Source organism: Trachurus trachurus, assembly GCF_905171665.1.
Source record: "Trachurus trachurus genome assembly, chromosome: 21".
NCBI classification, from domain to species: domain Eukaryota; kingdom Metazoa; phylum Chordata; class Actinopteri; order Carangiformes; family Carangidae; genus Trachurus; species Trachurus trachurus.
The window spans coordinates 10,851,437-10,873,295 of record NC_139899.1 but is presented as its reverse complement, the minus strand read 5'-3'; the positions used below and the strand labels follow the sequence as shown (position 1 = coordinate 10,873,295).

At 41.0% G+C, this 21,859-nt stretch overlaps 1 protein-coding gene across 2 annotated transcripts; it reads right to left on the bottom strand.

Moving 5' to 3' along the window:
• Positions 1-398: 398 nt before the first annotated feature.
• On the bottom strand, positions 399-21,057 carry traf3ip1 (TNF receptor-associated factor 3 interacting protein 1). Of its 2 annotated transcripts, XM_083997424.1 has the most exons (16): positions 20,821-21,057; positions 18,580-18,648; positions 16,048-16,209; positions 15,238-15,366; positions 14,687-15,118; positions 14,524-14,598; positions 14,074-14,097; positions 12,948-13,023; positions 12,466-12,486; positions 11,294-11,381; positions 10,115-10,204; positions 9,723-9,852; positions 9,598-9,634; positions 9,385-9,461; positions 3,334-3,551; positions 399-3,027 (listed from the first exon to the last, which is right to left on the bottom strand). In XM_083997424.1, the coding sequence occupies exons 1-16, from the start codon at positions 20,941-20,943 to the stop codon at positions 2,862-2,864; spliced, it is 1,917 nt and encodes a 638-aa protein (XP_083853550.1). In that variant the 5' UTR covers positions 20,944-21,057; the 3' UTR covers positions 399-2,861. The 2 variants fall into 2 exon arrangements, with proteins under 2 accessions (XP_083853550.1, XP_083853551.1); XM_083997425.1 differs by lacking the exon at positions 14,074-14,097.
• Between the last annotated feature and the right edge of the window lie 802 nt (positions 21,058-21,859).

The window sequence follows — 21,859 nt, the reverse complement described above, 5'->3', positions numbered from 1 at the left end:
TTGTGTGTGCTGCAGCTGTTTCGTGGCTTGCCAGGGAAACGTTGCTGCTAATGTTACTTGAGGGCCTTAAAAGAAAGTTGAATGTTTTACTTCTGTTGTGTCGGACCGGGCTTCAAAAGAAACAAGTCTCCTTGAGAGTGTGACTTGGCTGCACCTCACGCCACAAGGATATTACATGAAGTTGTCAAAATCACAAACCGGGGTGATTTATCATTTTGCACATAATGTGACTCAAGCAATCCAGACCTCTCATTAAGTTCCCATTAGGAGGCTGCCTTGACTTTGGGACTGTAACACTCCTTTAACTGGTGTCAGCAACACTCACTACTTTCAACAAAGCCTTAAAAATAAGAAAAGAAAAGTATGTATTGCAATGTAACCATTTATTTCACTCCACTACAAAATTATATCATTATTTGAACTATGATACAGTTTCCACATATACATAATGTACAGTTTACAATTTAGAGAGAAAGTGAGGATATGATACAAGTAGTGTGCTGTGAAAATAGTCCTTTCATGTAACATGAGAACAGGTAAGTTCTTTCCAGGAGTTTTGTTTATAATATATATATATTTTTTAAAATATTTTAACAGGTTAATGATCTCATTCATTTTTGATGGGCTAAATATAATACTGATATGAAAATGAAGTAAAGTCAGGCTAAATTAAAGTACATTTTAACTGTTGAATCATTACAGTCAATAGCTCTTAAATGAAAAGCACGAAAAAGAATTCCCTTTGAATTGTCAGACTGTCCCTTAATAAAGATATTAGTGTAACTTTATGAACAAAAATGGGCTACAATATACCAGTTGTCTATGTTCTTTGTACCCTTTCTACCGGTCTTTCCCTGTTGTCAAGACTAAAAGAAGTGTTTGTATGATCCATTTACAAATATTGCTTTTTTTTTAACTACTAAGCCATGGCATTACTATTATCACTGAACTCATTCACATTCTTCACACAAATATTGTGTTATCTATTGTATTGGTGATCTGTTTAACTAATGAGGCAATGGAAGTGGAAATCCCAGAAATATCAGTTGACTGTGCAGAGAAGAGAGCAGTCTGTATACCACAGTATGTATGAATATCAATTCTCATCCAAACAAGTGAGGTTTTGACAACTGCAATCACTGGTCATTATTGGAAAGAAGAAAAAATTGATTACATTCATCAGTGGAACCAGGGTGTCAGAGGTGTGTTTACACATAAACACTGGCAGTCTAGATCCTCTGGGCGGCAATTCTGCAGTGGAGCTAACAGAGGTAGCAACTGCATTCACAACAATGTAAAATGACATTTATACAATGATATAAATATGGTAACTGCATTCTCATTCAGGGTGATATAAGCCACGATGGAAGGAAACATTTGTATTTGCGTTTCACTCCTTCACTCTCACATGGAAACACAGAGATGTTTCTGTTTTGGGAGTTTGGAGGAAAACTGGGACAGTGGTTTCTTTTATTCTCACATCTCTACCACCACAATTATCAGCCTAGTATTGCTTCATATTTTATATTAGTTACCTGTATAAAGCACATTTTTCCTTAAGCCACACAATGAACTAGTAAAATATTTTTTTTTTCAATTTGCAAAGATAAAATTCACACAAAAAGTTGCCATCTAACCCAAAAATTGTGTTCATCCTAAAAAAAAGGATGTGTTTGGCAAATTCTACATTACCAATACAGAAAAGGGAGCTCCATGATGGTGGCTATCCTGCGCAGAGAATGGAGTTATGCTTTCTTGTTCCTACAGTACATTCGATTAGTGTGTCTATGCTATGTTCTATAAGATAGGTAGAAGAAAAAGAAACCCATCACTGCTCTGCTGCCAAAAAAGCCTGAATCCTCTAATCTAATCAAAGTGCCACAGTGCTTCAACAATGGAAGAGTGAATGAAATAAGAAAGGACGGCTGTGAGTACTGGTTTTTATAAGATGTGATAAAGTAGTTGTAAGCAAAGGAAAAAGGGTTTCTGAAAACTAAATCCTCCTTTGTTTAGGAAGTGTAAGTGGAGGGAAGCAGCTTGAAAGGCTGGCAAGACACTGAAATGCATTTTTACTTTTCCTCCTGTTATCAACCAGCTGAATGTGCAACAATTATATTTAACTGGTGTTGTGCAGCTAGTCTAATAGTACTACAGCAGACGCAATAGTCATTAGAGAAAAGAGCAAATGAACCAGCATAAAAGCCAACTTACTACTCAATGCTAATTGCTCGTCCTTTGTCCAACAGTAACAAAGTCCTCACAACGGGACAAATCAGGTTTGATGTACCGCACTCTTTAATAACTAAATGAAAGGAGCGAGGAAATACATTTTCAATTTGCTCTAATGATCACTGAGCTGAGTGTGTGGTAAAGACAACCATCTAGTGTGACTTTCATGAGCTGTGCACTGGCTCATTCCACAAAGGCACCGTTACTGAACAGGGGCAAAGGATGGGGTTAGGTTAGTGTGCAGAGGAGGAAGATCAATTTTATCCATTTATTTATTATTATTATTAATATTATTATTATTATTATTCATATCTGTCGGTTGTAGCAGCTGGTACATCTCCAACATCTTCACCCACTTTCCATTTTATCATCCACTTATGTTGGTATAGAGCCAAACCTCTAAGCCTCTGGTGTTTCTATTTATCAACACCTGATGCTTATTTCTGACCCTGGTTGTGTGGGACTATATCTGGGTCCATCTCCTGTTCTGACAGGAAAACCTAAATGTGCAGTGTTTGGACCCACCTCACACTGTCTCCAAGAATAATGGTTCTGGTCATTGTTCTGAAGGAGAAACCTAAGTCTTCAGTGCATTTTAAGAAGTGTTCCTTTTATGGACCTTATTTCTCACTTCAGGTTCTGGAAGAGAAGTTGATTCCTGTCACCATCTTCTGGATTTTCTCTTCGTTCTTCAGGATGTTGGACCTCACGGCACAGATCTTGTCCTGCTGGTCCTTGATCAGCTGGTCCAGCTCAACTAGTTCTGCTTTAAGAGGCTCCACTGCCCGGTCTGTCGCTCTGCAGCACATACAAGCACGCACACATCAACACGAGTGAATTAACTGAGAAACAAGTTGAAGAACTGCCTACGGTGACCAGCAAATACAATCATAGAACACTTTGTTGTTGATGAGACTTCTTTCTCAAGCAGCCACAGCAAAGTTGCTTGTCACTTTCAGTTTAATTCAACCAACACATCACACGATACACCACTCACCACTCACAACTCACCAATGCACGACAAATTTAGTAAGCTCATATCTGAGTCCAAGAACCAGCTCTGAAAATAAAATCGCCTACATTAAACAAAAGCCCAACACCCACCTCTGCTCCTGCAGCAAGGCCTGTGCGTGCTCCTTGTTTTCCCGCCTCCAGGTGTGCAGTTCTGCCTGCATGGCGTCCATGTCTTCCTGGATGTAGTCCATGATCTTGCCCAGAGGCAAGGAGCTGCGGCACACTGTCTGGATGGATGAGCGCAGCCGCTCGATCTCCCTCGTCACCATGTCCTGCTCTTTCTTCCGTGCTGCTTCAGAGACCAAGTTCTGCAAGTGAAGGTGGTTTTTAATGGATGAGTTGTGAGGAACAGAAACAATGGTGCCGTTGATTCACAAAGGATCTAAACAAATCAAATATAACTCAGGGTGCGGAGCTCCTCACAAAGTGCATCGATGATCAGTCTAGTGGTGAAGGAAAGACGCTAAAATGTTTTCATACACTTTGTTTGATTTATCATTCAGCAGCACTGTATCAAACAGCTGTAAGAATACACACAAAATCACTTGTGTCCCTCGAGCAAACATAATAAACCCTCTTTAGGAATTCTACCTTTGCCAGCAACTGCAGCAAGGCTGCATTTAGTGGTTTAGGATTTCAAGGCTAAAAATGTTAGGCAGGAATTCTACCAACCTAGCTGTATATATAAAGATCAAACGTGTGGCTGAATTGTGTCGGCCAAAGAGCGGGGGGAATGACTGACTGGCTGGTGAAGGCTTCCAGTGTATGGTGTGTGTGTGTGGTTGAGGAGGGGGTTTGCTATATCCCAATTACACTCAGTCCCTTGATGGAGAAAAGGAGGGGAAGGTATCAGGGAAGGACCTCCCTTGGCAGGGAGCAAACCCGAGGATGTTTGCTCAGCTGGGGCTCGCAAGGCCTCTGAGTGTGTGTGTGTGTGTGCTTGTGCGTGTGAGTGTGTAATGCAAAAGCACTCAGTACTGCAACCCCAAAGCCACACACAAAAACACCAAGCAGAGGATCAGGCGAAGCATACAGTGGACACACACAGCCCCCACCCGCACTCCTGGTCTTAAAGTCTTGTTTATTTTAGTAACAGGCTGTGGCAGTGGGGTTATTTTACTACAGTATTGAGTAACAACTACTACACTTATTCATCCTTTCAAGTTCAAGTCTTGGCCCAAATTTTTGGCCATTTGGCCCCCACCGATGGGAGCACCTGCCCTCACCAGGCAGCAGGAATCATAATTGCGACAGTGTGTAAACCAAACGACAGCTTCCTCTTCAAAACACACAGTCTGTCACACATGTAGGTGGACGTAGCATTTTCCTTATCAAGCACATCTCTTAAAACAAACCAAACCGCTCCATGAATTACAACTTGAAACGACAGCTGGACTGGACCGGACCACACCGCACAAAATTAACATCAAACACCATTGTTTGCCGTCACGTCTTTTCAGGAAGTTAAGTACAAATTTCTGACAACCTCACTCTTTGTTGCCCATTTGCGGTGGCTCGTGAGTGTGAGGGATGAAATGCCTTGGCGCGGCGGTCCCCCCACAAGGTGGGTGGCTTTCCACTGGGTGCCGTGAACCCTGCAGCTAGACAAACACTCTCCGGCTCATTCGGCCTGCCTGGCTGCGGTCTGCTCTAACATGGCCCAGACAGGACCCATGGCTTCGTTCTGTTTGCCGTCCTCTTCTTGCTACCTTAGCCTCCCTCTCCTTCTCTGTAGGAAAATAAAAAACTTGGCGTGAAAACATGACCCCTGGTTCGTGTGCACTCTGTCCGGGTGGATATAAATCACTGCTTTATGGAGGTCTCTGTCGGGGTCTACAAGACCTATGTGCTCCTCGTTTTCCTTTTTCTCACCCAGATCACAGAACAATATTTAGACGTGGTGACCACAGAGGAGCAGGAGGTGAGCGGGGAGGAAGGGGGGGCAGGTTTTCCCATTATCTCAGACATGATGGAAGCTCCAGGCAATAACAGAGGCTCTGGCTAATGCTAGAAAAGGCAGGTGGACTAACAGGGTTGCTAGGTCTGTTTCATACCCACAGCTTGATCTCATAGATTGAATTATCTCTATCTTGTGAAAGCAAAAGAATAAATATTGTGATTGTGTTTTCCTCAGCTTTTATTTTGTTGCTGGAGGACAAAATGTTGACTTTTACGTGGACATATTATCACACAACACTGTGAAATTCACCCAATCATCACATGCCTAATTAGCTTAATTAGGACATACGTGCAAAACTGTGTTTTATAGACTGCTTATGGGGATTTTCTCAGGCAAGAGAAAAACATTCTTCAAAGTATCCTCTGACATGAAAAATAGCTTACAAGCACAGGACCTGTCAGTGGTGGAGGAACCTCTAGGGCATCATTAAGTAGGAAAACAAAAATGCACACACTAGTTTAACAGCTGATAATGAGAAATCAGCTTTACTTCTTGTTTTTTAGAAGCCAGCAAGACTGACTCAGTGCTGTTCAATCATCATATGCTTTATTTTACATTATTCCTCTACAATCATGATGAAGTGATTTAAGATTTGTTAGTTATGTTAAAGGGATAGTTCAGCATTTTGGCAAGTTCTCCTATTGCCCTAATAGTCATAGGTGTAGGTTCATTACCTTTAATTATTGGTGCATGTTGTTTTGAGATCCACAGGGCAGAAACATGAGCTGCTCAGTGAACACAATGGAGGTGAATGGTACAGGTCCCCTGTCCCTCATCAAACTCATCAAATACACAACAACTCCAAAACGCTTTCATGGAGAAGTTGTGACCTGCACAGTCACCACGCTATGAAATAATCATGTATAATTATGTAACATTACAACACATGAAGCAGATACTCAGAACTACTTGCGCTTTTGAAATCACTCCGCCCAGCAGGCGTGCCTGGAATGTAGTTCTGGCTATGCATTTGCCTCGAAAACGACTCCGTCTCATAATGTTACATTATTATCTCATAGCGCAGTGAATGTGCAGGTCACAACTTGTCCAAGAGAGAGTGAATTGTGTATTTGATGTGTTTTGAGGGATAAGGGACATGTACTGTAGCTCGCGTCTGCCCTGCAGATCTCAAAACAACATGCACCAATAATTAAAGGTAATGAACCTACTCCTATGACTATAGGGATTATGGCAATAGGCAAATTTGCCAAAATGTTGGACTATCCCTTTAAAGTTGTGGCGGCTCAGAAGTGACTGAGGAGAATCCCTCACATCATCATCATCACCCACTCAAGTGTGAAAAAATCTAGTTTTTGTCAAAGTATGTTATAGATCAGTGAAGACCACATCTAACAACTGCAGCAGAGCAGGAACAGCTCTCTTTGCTGCTGGTGCCCATTTGGAAACTGACACACACCGTGATGGTTTTTACAGCGTGTTCCTCTGGCAGATCTGAGAGGTGAGCCAGGGAGTGAAGCTTAGGATGAGAATTGGCTCTGGATGTTGTTTATGGGCTTCCTAGCCATTTTTCATAGAAGGCCATTTAAAAGTCTAGAGCTAGATCATAAAAATAGCTTGGAGTCAGTGAGGTGAGGAGAAAAGCTTACAGCCAATGAGGTTACAGGATGTTGTTGCAAGGTCACTGTAGCCCCTTGGGGAGACAACTGAGATCACCATCCTGGCTATAGGGTGAGCTGAGAGGAAGCTTCCTGAGGGACCACTGGCTATAGTAACTGACAATCGAAAGTTGTATTAAAATAAGGCTTAAACAGCAGCGAGGGAGAAGGGGATTTTAAAAGTTTTTTGAGGGCTTCTGATCATACTTAAAATATGTTGTTTATGCTGAGGTCTAGACTGATAATGGATTGTGGCAGCTTCAGGTAGGTGCTCCTCACAAACCTGACCAAATTCCTAGCGACTCAATATGACCTCTACAAAAGTAATATGACTAATGGAATGCCACAGGGTCATTTCCTTGTGTTTCCACAAAAAACTCTGGATGTTTATGAAGACACAGAGGTCTGCAGAGAGGAGTATTTATTTTCTTGACAATTCTGCAGAGAGAATTCTGGCCCTTCTCCTCCGTGCCTCTCACTCAACAGCCATCCATTTGTACGCCACAGGGTTTATTTATACATTACAAACGTTCATCAAGGCTAATTTGATGGGGTAAAGAAAACGGGGAAAAGAGTACACAAAAATTCTTATGAAAACGCAGCTGCTGCAAGGGCCAGATTCTGTCTAAATAAAAAGAGAAGTATCTTGGAATAATATACAATGCTGCCGAGGGGTCACAAGGAAGGTCATCCCCATAAATATACAGCAAAGGCTTTGGTCACACACACACACACAGTGGCGGGCTGTGGCAAAACACAATCATGTGGTTGTTTGAGTAATCCTCTTATTTACATCAGTACAGAAATGGAGCAATTGCATTAACAATAGCAAAACTAATTTAGAAAAAAGCACAGAAATTACTATGGAAATTACATCAAGGTTAGATTTCTAGAAAACTTACTAAATGAACATGACGTTAAATCTTAATGTAAAGGAGACTGAGACCTATTCAGAAAATGTGCCCCAATAAACATCAGCTTTTTTGAAAAGTGAATTGCAGCAGCTGAAATGTTAAACCTGTCATACCACATAAAATGAGGAAGCTCAATATTTACATTTTTGTCCCTGCGTGTTTTAACCATGATTACAAGAAAAAAAAGCCCGACTCCATTAAGCTGACCTCTCCACCCTTTCATGTCAGGAAGGAAGTCATTATAGTTCTTTATACAGCTGACGAGGCAAGGCCAATAATGATGGAGGGGTGGGCCCAACTCGTGCTCGGAGCAGACACAGTTGCTCTGAGCCGCTCCTGCAGACCGTGCAGGATTCCCCCTCAAATGAAGGTTTGGAACCCCTGAAAACTGAGGAGGCTGCATTAAGAAAATTAGGATAAACTCTGTGGCGATGCTCATGTTTCACAAAGAGCTCTGCCATCCAGGATGTTTTGACCGTGTGTGCCTGTCACGTGCATTCATGGCTGGACTTGCAATATCTCTTTAATTGAATTATTTTTTATGTTGTGTGAACTATTTTTAACATACACATGTAAAAGGTGGATGAAAAAAATGCCAGGCCTTTAAATTCCTGTCAAGCTTGTTTCAGTTTGCTGATGGTGAAGCTGCAATGTCAGGTGTGAGTTATGAGGGATGATGTCTGAGACCGCAGTTAGGGAGGGAAGAGATGAGGGGGCCTGTGTGCATGAGTGACGGTCCAAAACAGTGCATCTATTAGAGTCAGGGTGGTCAGCTAAGAAGGGATGCAGGGAAGAGCATGCTTCAGTGGGGAGGACCACCCAAAGCAGACAGTGTACACTACCTCACACCATAGACTACAGACACAACTGTAAGCTTCACACTGATTCACACTCCAAATAACGATGAAAGAGCACTGCTCTCTTTAGCTGAAAAATAAGCTGACAGAAGGGAATGAGCAACGGCAGCAATGCGTCACCTTGACAAAGCTGCTCTAATATGAAGTCCCTCCCAAAGAGGAGATGAGAAAGAACTTCTTGCTAGAATATGTGAGCCCATGTGCAATAAGGTTTTTCAATGACTCAAAATACAATTCAAAAGACTAAAACTGGTTGAGCAGAGACTCGTTTCTGTAATTATTTCTACAAACAGTGAAGGAGTGTGAACAGGCTACAAGATTCCTCTAAAAGTCCCCAAGATGTCAGATAATCTGAGACTGTACACGGCACAGAGAGGTCTGTAATAAAAACTTCAAGCATACCAAAAACATTGAGCAACCCCAGAAAACAAGCTCATTTTGCTCCAGACATCTTGATGTGTATATCAGATGTGTGTGGTCTGTTAGAGACCATACTCTGCTTGTCTGGTTATCAGCCATTCGGCTTCATTGAAGGGGAACATTTTTGTGGTTACAAGGCAGTGCAATTACACCTCTCCGATCCATTTGTGTATATCTTTCTTTTGATAATAACCAGCGTTGCACTGGGCATGATCAAAATGCTTACCCTGGGAAGCTAAACCTCCAGAAACTGTGGCTGGTACAGCTGATGGGGAAGTTTAACAAGGATTCTTCAGTCACTGAGCTGGAGAGAGCTAGACTAACAGTGCCCTCTAGTGGAGATGGAATAGAATTACCCCTCAAACAGTACATACCTGCTCTTTAGATTTGGGGGAGGATGGTGATGATTCATAGTCTTTCTTGGTCTCGAGGATCTTTTTCACAAGGCCACCTAAGAGGAAAGAAACAGAGAAGTGAAAGATGTGTTTTTTTTTCTTCCAAAGCACCAGGTAGAGGAGGAATAGAAATCAAAAGGCAATTATTATGCCTTTCAAAGTAAAGGAAACTAAAAGGAAATATGACTGTACCGTGTTTCTCTTCACCATCTAGCTCTGGTCGACGATCCTGTAAAAGAAGAAAACTTGTCTGATAACTATTCAAACCTTATCTTTCTCCACGACATTTAATCAACTCACTGTTCCAAGCCACTCACCATCTCCATCTCAGGAACATCTAGGGGCTGAGGGACGGCCTCCTCCACGAGGAATTGCTCGTCTTCCTCATCTTCAGATAGCTTCTTCCCATCCAAGATGATAGGTGCTGAGGCCTTGGCACTTGACAGTCTGAAAGGACGACAAAGAGCCTTCAGTTATATGGTTTGTACTGTATGGGAGAGATATGCCATCCTGTGGGCACTGTTATCACACGTAACTGCTGGCTGACTGGCTCGCTCACTTTCCTTATTAGACAATCACAAACTGGTTAAATAACATAAGATATGTGTCCAACTGGAAGAAAGAAGATGAAGAATGCATTCACAGAGAGGAGGAGGTACTTGTCCCAGGCGACATAAAATATATTAGGGAATATTAGTGATGAAGTCACCTCTCAGCTGGGTTCACGTCAGCGTAACTCTCCTGTCTCTTGACTCGAGGAGGTGCTGGCCGAGCGCTGCTGGGCCGCGCTGTTCGTCTGCTGTGGGATTAAAGGATTGGACATATTACTGAACAAAAGCTCTTAACTTCACTATTTTAAAACTAAATATGTTCACATTTGTACAAATCAGATTTGTTTAGTTTAAAAAGCTGTGTTATTTCTCTAATAGGACTAATTCTTTCAGCTCTGTGGGATTTCCCAAACGTCTACTTCGCGACAGCCTCGCTGAGTCATCCAGATTTTGGGATAAGAACCGCTGCTTGGAACAATAAACTTTCACAGAATTAATAAAACTGCTTAAACACAGCTGTCTTACCAAATTTAGCCAATCAGCCACTTAAATAACAGAATAGACTCAATTACCCAAATCAAGGCAATTTTTCAAACTGTGTAATCTACTGGAATTGATCCTGGATTGGTTTCAAAAACAAAACTACTACAATTACAAAAAGTGAAATGTACCAACAACCTAATTAGATCCTCTAATATTACTTTATTACCATAATTAGTCAATTTATCAATGTAATATGTATTGTATGACAACTGTGCATTCATGCATTATGCGCAGTTGTTTCTACATTCTTGGGATCAAATGATCTCCTTTCCTTTTGTAAACAATCGCCCAGTGTGGCTAATGCTAAAAGAGATAAAAGAGAAGGTAACGACTAACGAGTCTCCTTTCCTTAGCATATAGCGAATTTAACCAGCTCTCATCATGGCTGCCACTGAGGTCGCTCTAGGTCATTTCACTCAGTTCGGAACTTTCTTAAGCAATAAAAAAAATGGCATTTCAACTGCATCCCCTGTCTCCTGTCACTCCTTCATCCAGCCACCAGATGTCCTCCATGTTACTTCATGTTACTTGTCTCCTTTTCACTTCCACCAACAACACCTGTTCCCATCCCCTCCATACACCAGCCACTCTGCCCGGTCATGTGATTCATAGACCGCTGCCCAGCCATTCTGCCAGTTACCTGTTAATTATTACCTTATGTTCTAATAAAATTCCTTTATACTGCTTATGAGTGTGTATTTGTGTCATCCCTGCATCTGCTCTATACCCCGACTGTGACACATCACGCATCAGAGTTTTTTTACTTAGTGAGTAAAGTTACTGACTACACAGACCTGGAAGCTATGTCAGATGGCACTGAGGAGCCTGCAGCGTCTCCATTTTCCTGAGGGGTCGGCCTCTGGGCTGACTGGGCATCTCCATCTGTGAAAGGACAACAATGACTTGTAGTTAGCTCAGCCTTTAATAACAAAGAGTAGGGCTAACAAGTCTATACGATCTTTTCTCTAACTTAAATGCTACCATGCTAAAAAAGCACTGGGCCACTTCCACCATATAACTGTAGCCTTTACCTCTTCACATTGACCTTCAACTCATGATGACTTTGAGTGTTGTCCTCAAAAACTCAAAAAAAAGTGGTTTAGCTTCAGTGATGAAAAGCTGCACTTCTGGATGAACGAATGCTGGGTGTGGTAACAGGTTCAACACATGACAAGTAAAATAGATTTGAAGCTTTTACCAAGAGAGGTAAAGGGAGTAGCTCTCTGTTTTGTTAAGGACATTAATCTGACTGTTGTCTGCCCATGTTTTCTATTGTTTGCTGTACTGGACCTGCTGGATCTTCTTGTTTTTGTCAAGTGGACAAATTTTGCTCTATTTCCTCCAGTATTTGCAATGATGTGAAAACTAAACCGACAATTGGGCCCATACAGTAGAATTTATACTTTTAGACTTAACATTGAACTTTTCTGGAATTTCTGCAAATCACTAACTTTCAGTTTGTTTCTGCAAATGTATTTTCCCCACATACAGGTCATATCCTATTGCATCCTGCAGAGTCCTGTTAAGCACATCGAGACACTCTATCTGATATTGGGCTTTACAAATAAACTAAACTGACTTGCTCACAATATCATCGCCCTTAATCACTGAGTGAGTCACTCATTCACACACCCACTGAGTGACTGTGCTGACTTCCTGACATTTTGGGGAACACATTTCTTTACTGCTTTAATCTGACTCAGAGGAGAAGACCAATCAATCTTATGCTTTTTGTTTTCAGTTCATAGGCAGGAAACATCCTGCATTAAGCTAAAAGTCATCAGCAAATGTATTGGCTATTGGCTTTATTTATTCAGGTGAACAGAGTCAGAATGCCTTTGATGCTGCAGCTTCCCATTGCAATGCTCAAAATGAAGCTTTGATCAAGTGCGCGTGTTTCACGTTGACCCCATTTCCACACAAAAAAACAAAACTTTTATATGTTCATAAGAGAGAGGAGACGTACCTCCTTCGCTGTCAGATTCATCTGTTGAGAGTCAAAAACACAAGGCATGGTTGGTGTATTTTCTAATACAACTACTTAAAATTACAGTGCTCTCTACTTGTTTTCATGTGCCATGCTAAGTGTAGAAGGTGAAAAACAGATTTCTCTGTTGTGCTGTGTTTCTTTGTGATATTTTTATGAAAATGTTTTTTTGGGAGAACTTTGTGTCCAAGCTGCTTCTGTGATGCTTTTAAAGTCTTGAATGCCACATGTAATGAATCACTCCTACCTCCCACAAGGGAAGTAGTCAGTGATTTTATTAGACATGTGGAGATCAAACAGAAAGCAGTCAACTGTAAAATCAGGTTGGACCTATTAAAAAACCCATCTGTCAATGACTTCAGTGGTCAGCAACATGATACAAGACATCTGTATTAGCTATGTGAAATGAGCCTCATTGGTAAAGATGATTAGAATAGGAGAGAGAGAGTTAAGGGTGTTACCTTGACCTCCAATCTTGGGTCTGCGCCTCTGCCCTTTGGCAGATGAAGGCCGAGGTATTCTTGCTGGACTGTCCGACTGCGAGAAGAGGAAAAGACAAGCAAGAAAAAGACAAACCTTTAGATAATGAGCTCTGGAAGGCAACACCACTCACTAATCATTATACAGAATAGTTGAAGCAGCCTTTCGATCACTATTCATTTTGTTCGTTATGTTGGATGTACAATCAGGTATGGTGCTATTAAGCATGAATGAACATTCACACAGACATGCAAATTATGAAAGTTTGAAATTAAGAAGAAGAATGAAGAGGGGGGTGTTGTTATAGCTTGACTATCCAGTTTTGTTTAACCCTCATACCAGATAACATACTGGATCGGATATCAGAAAACAAACAATAATTTCAACTACTGGTCCGCAAGAGGAGTGTCCTTTGGCAAAACAGAATGTAAAGAATGCAAAGCAGCTCTTGTGAGGAACAGAATCAGGATTGGAATCCTTAACATCAGAAATATTTCCAGAAGCACCATGCAAAAGCAGTTGGGTTGAATGAGAGTTATATTAGTGATATTTTGTGCCAGAGAGGATGATGAAATAATAATAACATCCATCAAAACAGCAAAAAAAAAGCTGGAATGGAGCCATGCTGTACCATAATTGTAACCATATCCTTTCCATGGATAAAACAGGGCAGTTTTATACTTAACTGAACACTCAAGCTTTGCTTACACTGCCAATCATTTCATCTTTGAAATAGCTATCCAGTAATTGAGCAAGCAAGTTAGTGAACTCAGTTGTTTCACATCCAATCTATGGAGCTAATGCATTATGCCCCATTTCATTAATAAGTCTGATAGCGAAAGGTAGCTTTACAAAAGGGAACTGGAGTAAACAGCATTGCCTACACACTGGGATTTCCCTTGTGGCAGCAGGAAAGCTGTTGAATGCAAAGTGCATGACACTTTACAAAATTATGCCAGAAGCATGCAGGTTGCACATGAATGGCGACAGCTTCAAAAGCTTTCATTATGGATAAATATTGGATTGTAATTACACTGAGAGACACTCAATGCATCATCTTGAAAAAATATTGCGATGCTAAGAAAATAGACTACAGTTAGTTCTTACCTGATTTTCAACTGTGTCTGCAGGCTGTACACAGCAAAGAACACTGCATTACACCACATCACATTTATCAACTCTACAGTTAACAGGTGCAAAGCCAAACCCCAAATGCCTCGTACACTACAGTCCATATTAGCACTAAGCAGCCAGCCACCAAAATGCATTCTAACACTATGATGTCTGCAATATGCAGCTCTAATGTTCTACTGATTGTTTCTGCAGGGTTGAATACCTCTTCAGTTGGGCTTGGTTCCTTGGTAGAATAAGAGGCACAACATTGGACAATAAATCTGATGTTTTTATAACATAAAAAACCCTCACCCTCAAATTCAATCTATCAACAATGTAGACAAATAAAGTCAGTCATTAACTATGTGTCTTAATTGTCTGAGTTATCGAATAGGACACTAAACCACTGTAGGTGTAGATGAGACAGTCAGAGATAGAACTTACAGCTGGCACGGGTTTGGCTGTTTTGCTGGGCTCGTCAGGGCCGACTTTTTGCTCGATATCCTCAGATACTCTGGACTAAGCACAAACAAACACATTCAATGTAAACATTGGCGTTTGTTGCCAAAATGTATAAGTATGATTTGTGTAAATTTAAGTAGCATACCTTGCTATTGCCATTCTCCACAGTTTTGTTCCTCTCTTCCCCCTCTTTGTGTCGCTCCCGCTCTTTATCTCTGTCTCGTCGTTTTTCCCTGTCACGGTCCCCGTCTTTGTGGGAGTCCCTCTCTCTCGTCTTCTCTCTCTCTTTATCCCTGTCCTTGTCTTTTTCTTTTTCTCGATCCCTCTCTTTGTCCCTCCCCTTGTCTCTGTCTTTAACTCGTCCTTTGTCTCTATCTTTGTCTCGCTCCCGGTCTCGGCTCTTGTCTTTGTCACGCTCTTTGCCGGGGTCCTGTTCACTGCGGCGGTGCTTGTCAGAGCGTTCCCTGTCCCGGTGGTGCTCTTTCTCCCCGTCTCTCCGTCGACTCTCCTGCTCTCTGGGCTGGTCTGGGTCCTTCTGGTCCCGGCTCCCGCTGCGCTCTGTAATCCTTTTCTTGTCCTAGAATAGTTCATATCAAAACAAACAGTGAGGACAGCCACAGCTACGGTACATGCTATATAGAGTTGAGAAGCATGTGACATTAGAAATCCATTCTGAGAGGGGCTTGGGCCTCTTACTTCTCTATCCAGGTGACGTTCACGTCCTTCCCTGTTCTCCTTGTCCTGGGACCTGGAGGTGCTAGCCTTGGTCTTCATGTCCACCTTTTCCCCTGCAAGTACTCGCTTCACTGCATCATCGCTGGACATCTAATTTATTAGAGGAAAACACACTCATGAGTTATATTAATAGCAGTCCCATATCTGCTAACCCTTTATGCAGTAGATTTCCAGTTTGACTCCCAAACATGTTGATCATGGTGTGTACCATAGACACTGCAACTCTGGTAATATGTTTTTAAGGGTATGAATGCCTCATACCCCAATGAATTGCGTCTATTTATACATTCTTGTGTACATTCTTATCACTACTGTTTCATTAAAGATAAAAAAAAAATGAAATACTATCTTTACCATTCATGTAATAAATGGCTTCAAAACAGCTAATGAAAAACCAATGATCCATAAAATCTGTGAGGAATACATTCAATAGCTGACAACTGTCTGCATGACATGATATCAAAATACAGCTTTCCCCCTGGCACCAGCTCATCTGTTTACACTTCATCTCCAGGGTGCAATTAAAATATTTCAGAGTTCTCCCAGAGGTGGCTGGACAGTTTTGCCAAGACTATCATATTTTAATGTGAAAGATAATACACAGAAGAATATCTGTTTTTCTGTATTGCCATATATTTTGTCTCCAGAGTAACTGAAACAACAATGTAAATGAATGTGAGAAATTGGAGAAATGGAATCTGAGTCTTGTAAATTTCACAGTCAGCTTTTCAGTGTATTTGTGTGTGCGCTTTATCTTCCAAAAAGACAGACCTTGTTGAGGCAGCACTTGGCCATGGCCTGCAGCAGCTCATTGGTTTTCTCAGGCTCGTGGCCAGCCACAATGCGTGCTGGCTTTGCAGCCAGGGGCTCCCCACTCACCAGCATCACAACATCTATAGCTTTCTGGAGGAAGACTATCTTAGAGTCCTTATCCTGCAAAGATAAGAGACACTGTGATACGCAGCTACATGCACAGGAGAGGCACAAGATAGCATATGTTTATGAAAGTAAAGGGACTCCAGTGGGACTTATTTTCCAATACAAAATTATTTAACCCTTGAGACACACATATAGTTTCAGAGCTCAACAGAAGGTACCCCTCCTGTATTACAATTCAACATATGATGCAAAGCTGTGCACAGTTGTTGAATACTCAGTCCAGCTGACATCTAACATTTCAAGAGAAAATCCTGACTCACAGAGCTCCAGTGAGTAACATGTAGGTGTTTTGTATTTAAGATGTGCAAGCTTGATATTATTATTCTGTATTGTTATCTACCATGTTTTGTATTGCTTTCATACCAGGGCTCCAGACAGCCCCTAAGGGCATTTTGCCCCTAAAATTTGAGACAGTCCAAGTAAATGTTTCATCATTGTGCAATGTAGGGGCGACTCAAAGACTCGTTACAGATGGCAGGACAATATGTGTGAGGATCATGAATGAAAAAGAATGTAAACATTTGATTTGCAAGTTGATTTATGGTGTGCACCCTTAGATTTTCCACTTGCGGTCCTAAAATTTTAAGTTAGGGGCCACTGTGCTCCTAGTAAAAAAAAAGGTTAGTCTGGAGCCCTGCATACTATGCAGCAAAGATAAAGCCCCACATTATGAACAATGCATTTCCTACCATTAATATTCAAATTTAAATTCTAGTAGGCATGTAATGGAACAGACACTAGTCCAGACAAATGACCTGGCTAAGCAGTGCTTCTAGTCTATCAGCCTGCTGCATCTGAGAAGCTGGCCAACTGTGTAACATAAGGACTTGGTCTGGTCTGTAGCGTCTGATAATTACCATGCTGATCATTTCTATTCAGTAACATGCTCATGCACAGGGCCGATCAAGGCTATTAATACAATACATAACTGACATAAAATACTAGGGGTCTGATTCGGACTGAAACCTGAGGCCACATGTGGGATAATTCGCCAAATCTGCCCTTTATGAAATGGTACAGTTTGTCTCTCAGCAACATGTAAAGGCTAACACTTGTTTATCTCCCTGCTGGTTTGATTATTGTGACATTCAGTCAGATGATGATCTACCCAAAAATAATTTATCTGATTGTCATTTTACTACAGAAAAAATCTGTCCTTGTTCATAAATACTGCATGACCTTGCACCATGGTACTTGTCAGGCACAAAATGTTCTTTAAAGTGTGTGGCGAGAAACTTTGGTGAGGGATCTTAAAGCTTTTGTCCTCCAAGCCACTGAAGCAACGTGCCCAAGGATCTGAAAGAAGCTTAAGTAGACTGAATCTGTATTAAGAAAGTTAAATTTGTCTTTCAGCACAAATTTACAATTTACAGGAGACTATTTGCTATCTATAACCATGTTTGCAACTCTCGTTCTGTCTCTCTCTTCCTTTCTGTCTTTGCACACTCTAGGCTCCATACTTACTTTATTTACTAGGAGCACAGTGGCCCCTAACTTAAAATTTCAGGAGCTCAATTTAGGGGCGCACACTGTAAATTGACTCACAAAGCAGGTATTCACTTTTCCTTTTCATTCATGATCCTCACACAAATTGGCCTGCCACCTGTAATGACAGGTTCCAGATTCTTAGAGTCGCGCCTTCCAAGTTCCAAAGAAGAAAAGGGCAAATTTTGTTACTGGTTGCAAAGTAGATGAAAAACTTGTACTGTCTAAAATTTAAGGGGCAAAATGCCCCCATTTAGGAGCAGTATGGAGCCCTTAACTGAGAATAATGTATTTTGAAAATGTCTTGACTACCATAAAGGCTTACAGACATGTTTTTACACATGCAAGTGCCTAGGGCAGTGGTTTTCAGTAAGAAAGTCACTTATAGAACAAAAATTACATTTTCATGTAACAATCACAATATCACTATGTTTACATTTGATATATTTGATATATCAGATCCACACAGATTTGATGCTGTCCCTCTGCTTAAAAACGATTCCAAATGATAATAGAACAATGACAAATGAACTCCATTAGGTCATAAGGCTACTGATTTGGACACTGTTTCTGCTCCTGGTCAATATGGGGTCAGATCTCAAACAGCAGACTTGAGTTCTGACACCTTGACAGGCCTCTCAGTCATGTCCTGCCAGATCCTCTCACTCAAAGAGTGTTACACAGGCAGCGTTTAATGTTACCTCCACACACAGAGACACCCTCAGACTGTCCCATGCAATGCACAGCTGATCTCCCATACAAGTGAGGCTGCTGCTTAGGACATTAATACCTTAACTGTGCACAAGGCAGATAGGCAGACTGAAGAAAAGACAATAGCCAAACAGTTTGATAAGGTCGAACTGAGTGTGGTCAACTTACCTTAACATTATCAGACTTCATTTCGTTCTCTCCATATAGACCTTTCATAAAGCCAGTGGTCCTGATGATCTGCAAGTGGTAAGAAAATAAAATACCCATGCTTAATTATTGTATTGTTTTAACCATTTTATACACCTAAAACTTTAATATACACACTGCCAACACAACCAGTCCACAATTATACAACAGCGACAGCTTTAAAATAGCTAATGTCCTCACAGTACCCAAATCTGTTAATATGATTTCCAAGTACACAGCACTGGTGCTTTCCTAAAGCCCACAAATAAACTACATGCTAATTAATGTAAATGTGGAAACCATATTTAAGAAAATCAGAAAAATGTCCATTAGGCCTATATTAATTGATGGATGCTCAAAAACAACATTCTGGCCATAATACAGGTCTTAAAGCAGAAGTAAGCGATCCGGTCGTTTTGGCTAACTTTTTGTCAGCCGATGGAGTTAGCAGCCCCCGCCCTCGTCATGATTGGTCCTCGTCCCTACGTCACCACATTCACGCGCATCCCTTGGCTGCACACACAGCCCTTCCGTTCTCTCTCCTCATTGGATAAAGGTTGTAGGATACAAGGAAGTATACAAGAAGTTTTCTCCTCGGCTTACAGCAGAGGAGAGTGACTGACAGACCCGTGTTTCAGACCAAACACTCTATGTAAGTGATTGCTGTCGGAAGATATAACTATTTAAGACTTATATTAACACAAACATTCTGCTTACTTCTGCTTTAATATAATCTACTGTATCTGCACTGAGAATTCAGTTATTGGACAACTCAATCCTGAAGTTAAACACACTGCTAATCAGAGGAAAGGAGTCACACATGTCGACACACTTCCCTTTATCAAATATACATGAACCTAGGGTGAAATATGAGACTACCCAGCTGATGGAGCGCGCAAAAGAGATCCCACCTATGCTTAGAAAAGTGAAACAGATTTTAATCTGTTCAACATACAAAGAATTCTGTGAATAATAAGTGGACAAAAATAATAGTTGAGAAAACGCAGTGTGTGATGTAGTAGCTCTAGTGCCATTTTATCTAGCACTTAAAGCTACAGAAAAATTTTGGCTACCAGTTACTTGACATAGTAAAACGTTTCTGCATCTTATACAGTATGATATTATCGAAATATTGAAACCAATTTATATGAGAAACTACTTGGTCACTACTTGGTTTCAGCTGTGACCAGTTTATAATGTTTCACAATCAAAAGTATCTTTTGTGGCAGCTGGCTGAAGATTCCCTGTGACAATACAATCTATACAAACTGCATCTGTATTTGGGAATTAATGAAGGGTATGCATATTCGATCCTAACTATAATCTCAATCTGTGAATGAATAACCTGTTTCGTCATATGTTGTACACTAAAACGAAAAGAACAAATGTGTGTTATTTGTAGGTTGTAACTGTAGGCAGATGCTAAACTGATCCCAACATACTAGGAATCAGAGTTCATCACTAAGCTTCTCAGCCCTCTCCAAAATCCAGGACAGACGCCAAGTGTATCTATGACTTAATGATCCATGTAGGTAACGTTACCTTATCTTATTTTGCAAGTAGCTTTGAGCAACACAGTCAATGTTTTCTGCATCGAGTAAATTCAACGTAGACAATCCTTATATTTCTCTCTTATCAAACAGCCCGACATCTATAAACTGCTCAGCACCCGTGATTTCAACGACAATTTTGATTTGACTTAAAAATCACAGCGATTGCATCACGGTTAGCTAACTGCAAGGACAAAAACTGGTTTGTTGATCCCTGTGTCCTGTGTGGGCTCATGCCATGCCTAGCAACTAACGTTAAACGACGCCGTTGATACAGCTAGCTAACTAGCTAAGCCACAGTATTAACTTAACAGACAAGCTAACATCGTTTTGCTAGTGAATGCTAACGTGGTTTTTGTTTGGTTGGTGACAGACCTTTGTGGTTTAACTGCTTGGCCAGCCTCATTCATACTACCAGGGACAATGTTATAGCTTGATGAAGGCAGTGCTATTTCAGCGCAGTAACTGTTACTAAACTCTCGTTAGCTTAGTTCATGCTAACCTTTGGTACACTAGCTAGCGAACTGCCTTGCTAATCTCGGTTTAAATAACACAAATCCCGGTGGAGTCGGCTTTTTAATCGAGTACATAGGCAAATAGACTCCCTGTGTTTGTTAAACAAACGCCAGCTTGCTATCCTAACGGAACATTAGCAGGGTAATTTAGGTCTCACCTCACTGAAGATGTCGTGAAGGTATCGAAACGGAGGCTTGCTTAGCAGTTTCTCCGTTAGAGGCGGTTTCTTAATCACTTTGCCCACCGTGTCCTGGGTCTTTTTCACCACCGCCGCATTCATGACGGCGGGCGAAGGTAAAACTTGTTAAATAAAGCGCGAAAACGACAGAAAAACTAATGCGGAGTGAAAAAACTAAGTTGGCTCTGTGGTCTGGTGGTTGCCATGTCAATACGCTGCAATCCCACAGTGCATCAATACTGCGCATGCGCCGAGGGTTTACGGTTGCTAAGCGCTGGACGTGACCATAGCAACAGGTAACAATCTTTACTGAGCTGCAACAAAGCTGTAGTAGATAGATCATAGACTGCAGATAGATAGATAGATAGATAGATAGATAGATAGATAGATAGATAGATAGATAGATAGATAGATAGATAGATAGATAGATAGATAGATAGATAGATAGATAGATAGATAGATAGATAGATAGATAGATAGATAGATAGATAGATAGATAGATGTTTTGATTTGGGCATCTCTGTTTACTTGGTATTTGGCAAATAAAAAAAGAAAATTAATAAGAAATAATAAAAAAAAAACACCGATATGGCATTAATATACACTACAGTCTACTCTACACAGTGCTGCAGAGTCTGATTCGTGGCCCACTCATTGTAAAATGTTTGATACCGGTCAACTTGAGTGTGTGTCACTGTGTCTGTCTGTGTTTGGATGAGTGCTGCCCTCTTTATTTATAGTAGCTACAAACAGCTTTGATACCTGTTTGGTGAGTTCAGTTGAGTGAAACACTACGGAAGAGAGGGCAAAGGGAAGGGTGAGTGCAGATACGTTGCCTCTCGCTGAAGGTAAGACGTCTACTCTGAGCTTTGAATTAAATACCGGTAGCCTACATACAGAGTTTGTAGGATACAGATTTTAACTGTGAAGTAAAAGCTTTGCATTTTTATTGTCATAGCCTACTAAAAATGTGTGATGAACACATTTGGAATGATGCATTTTACAAATTCACAATAAT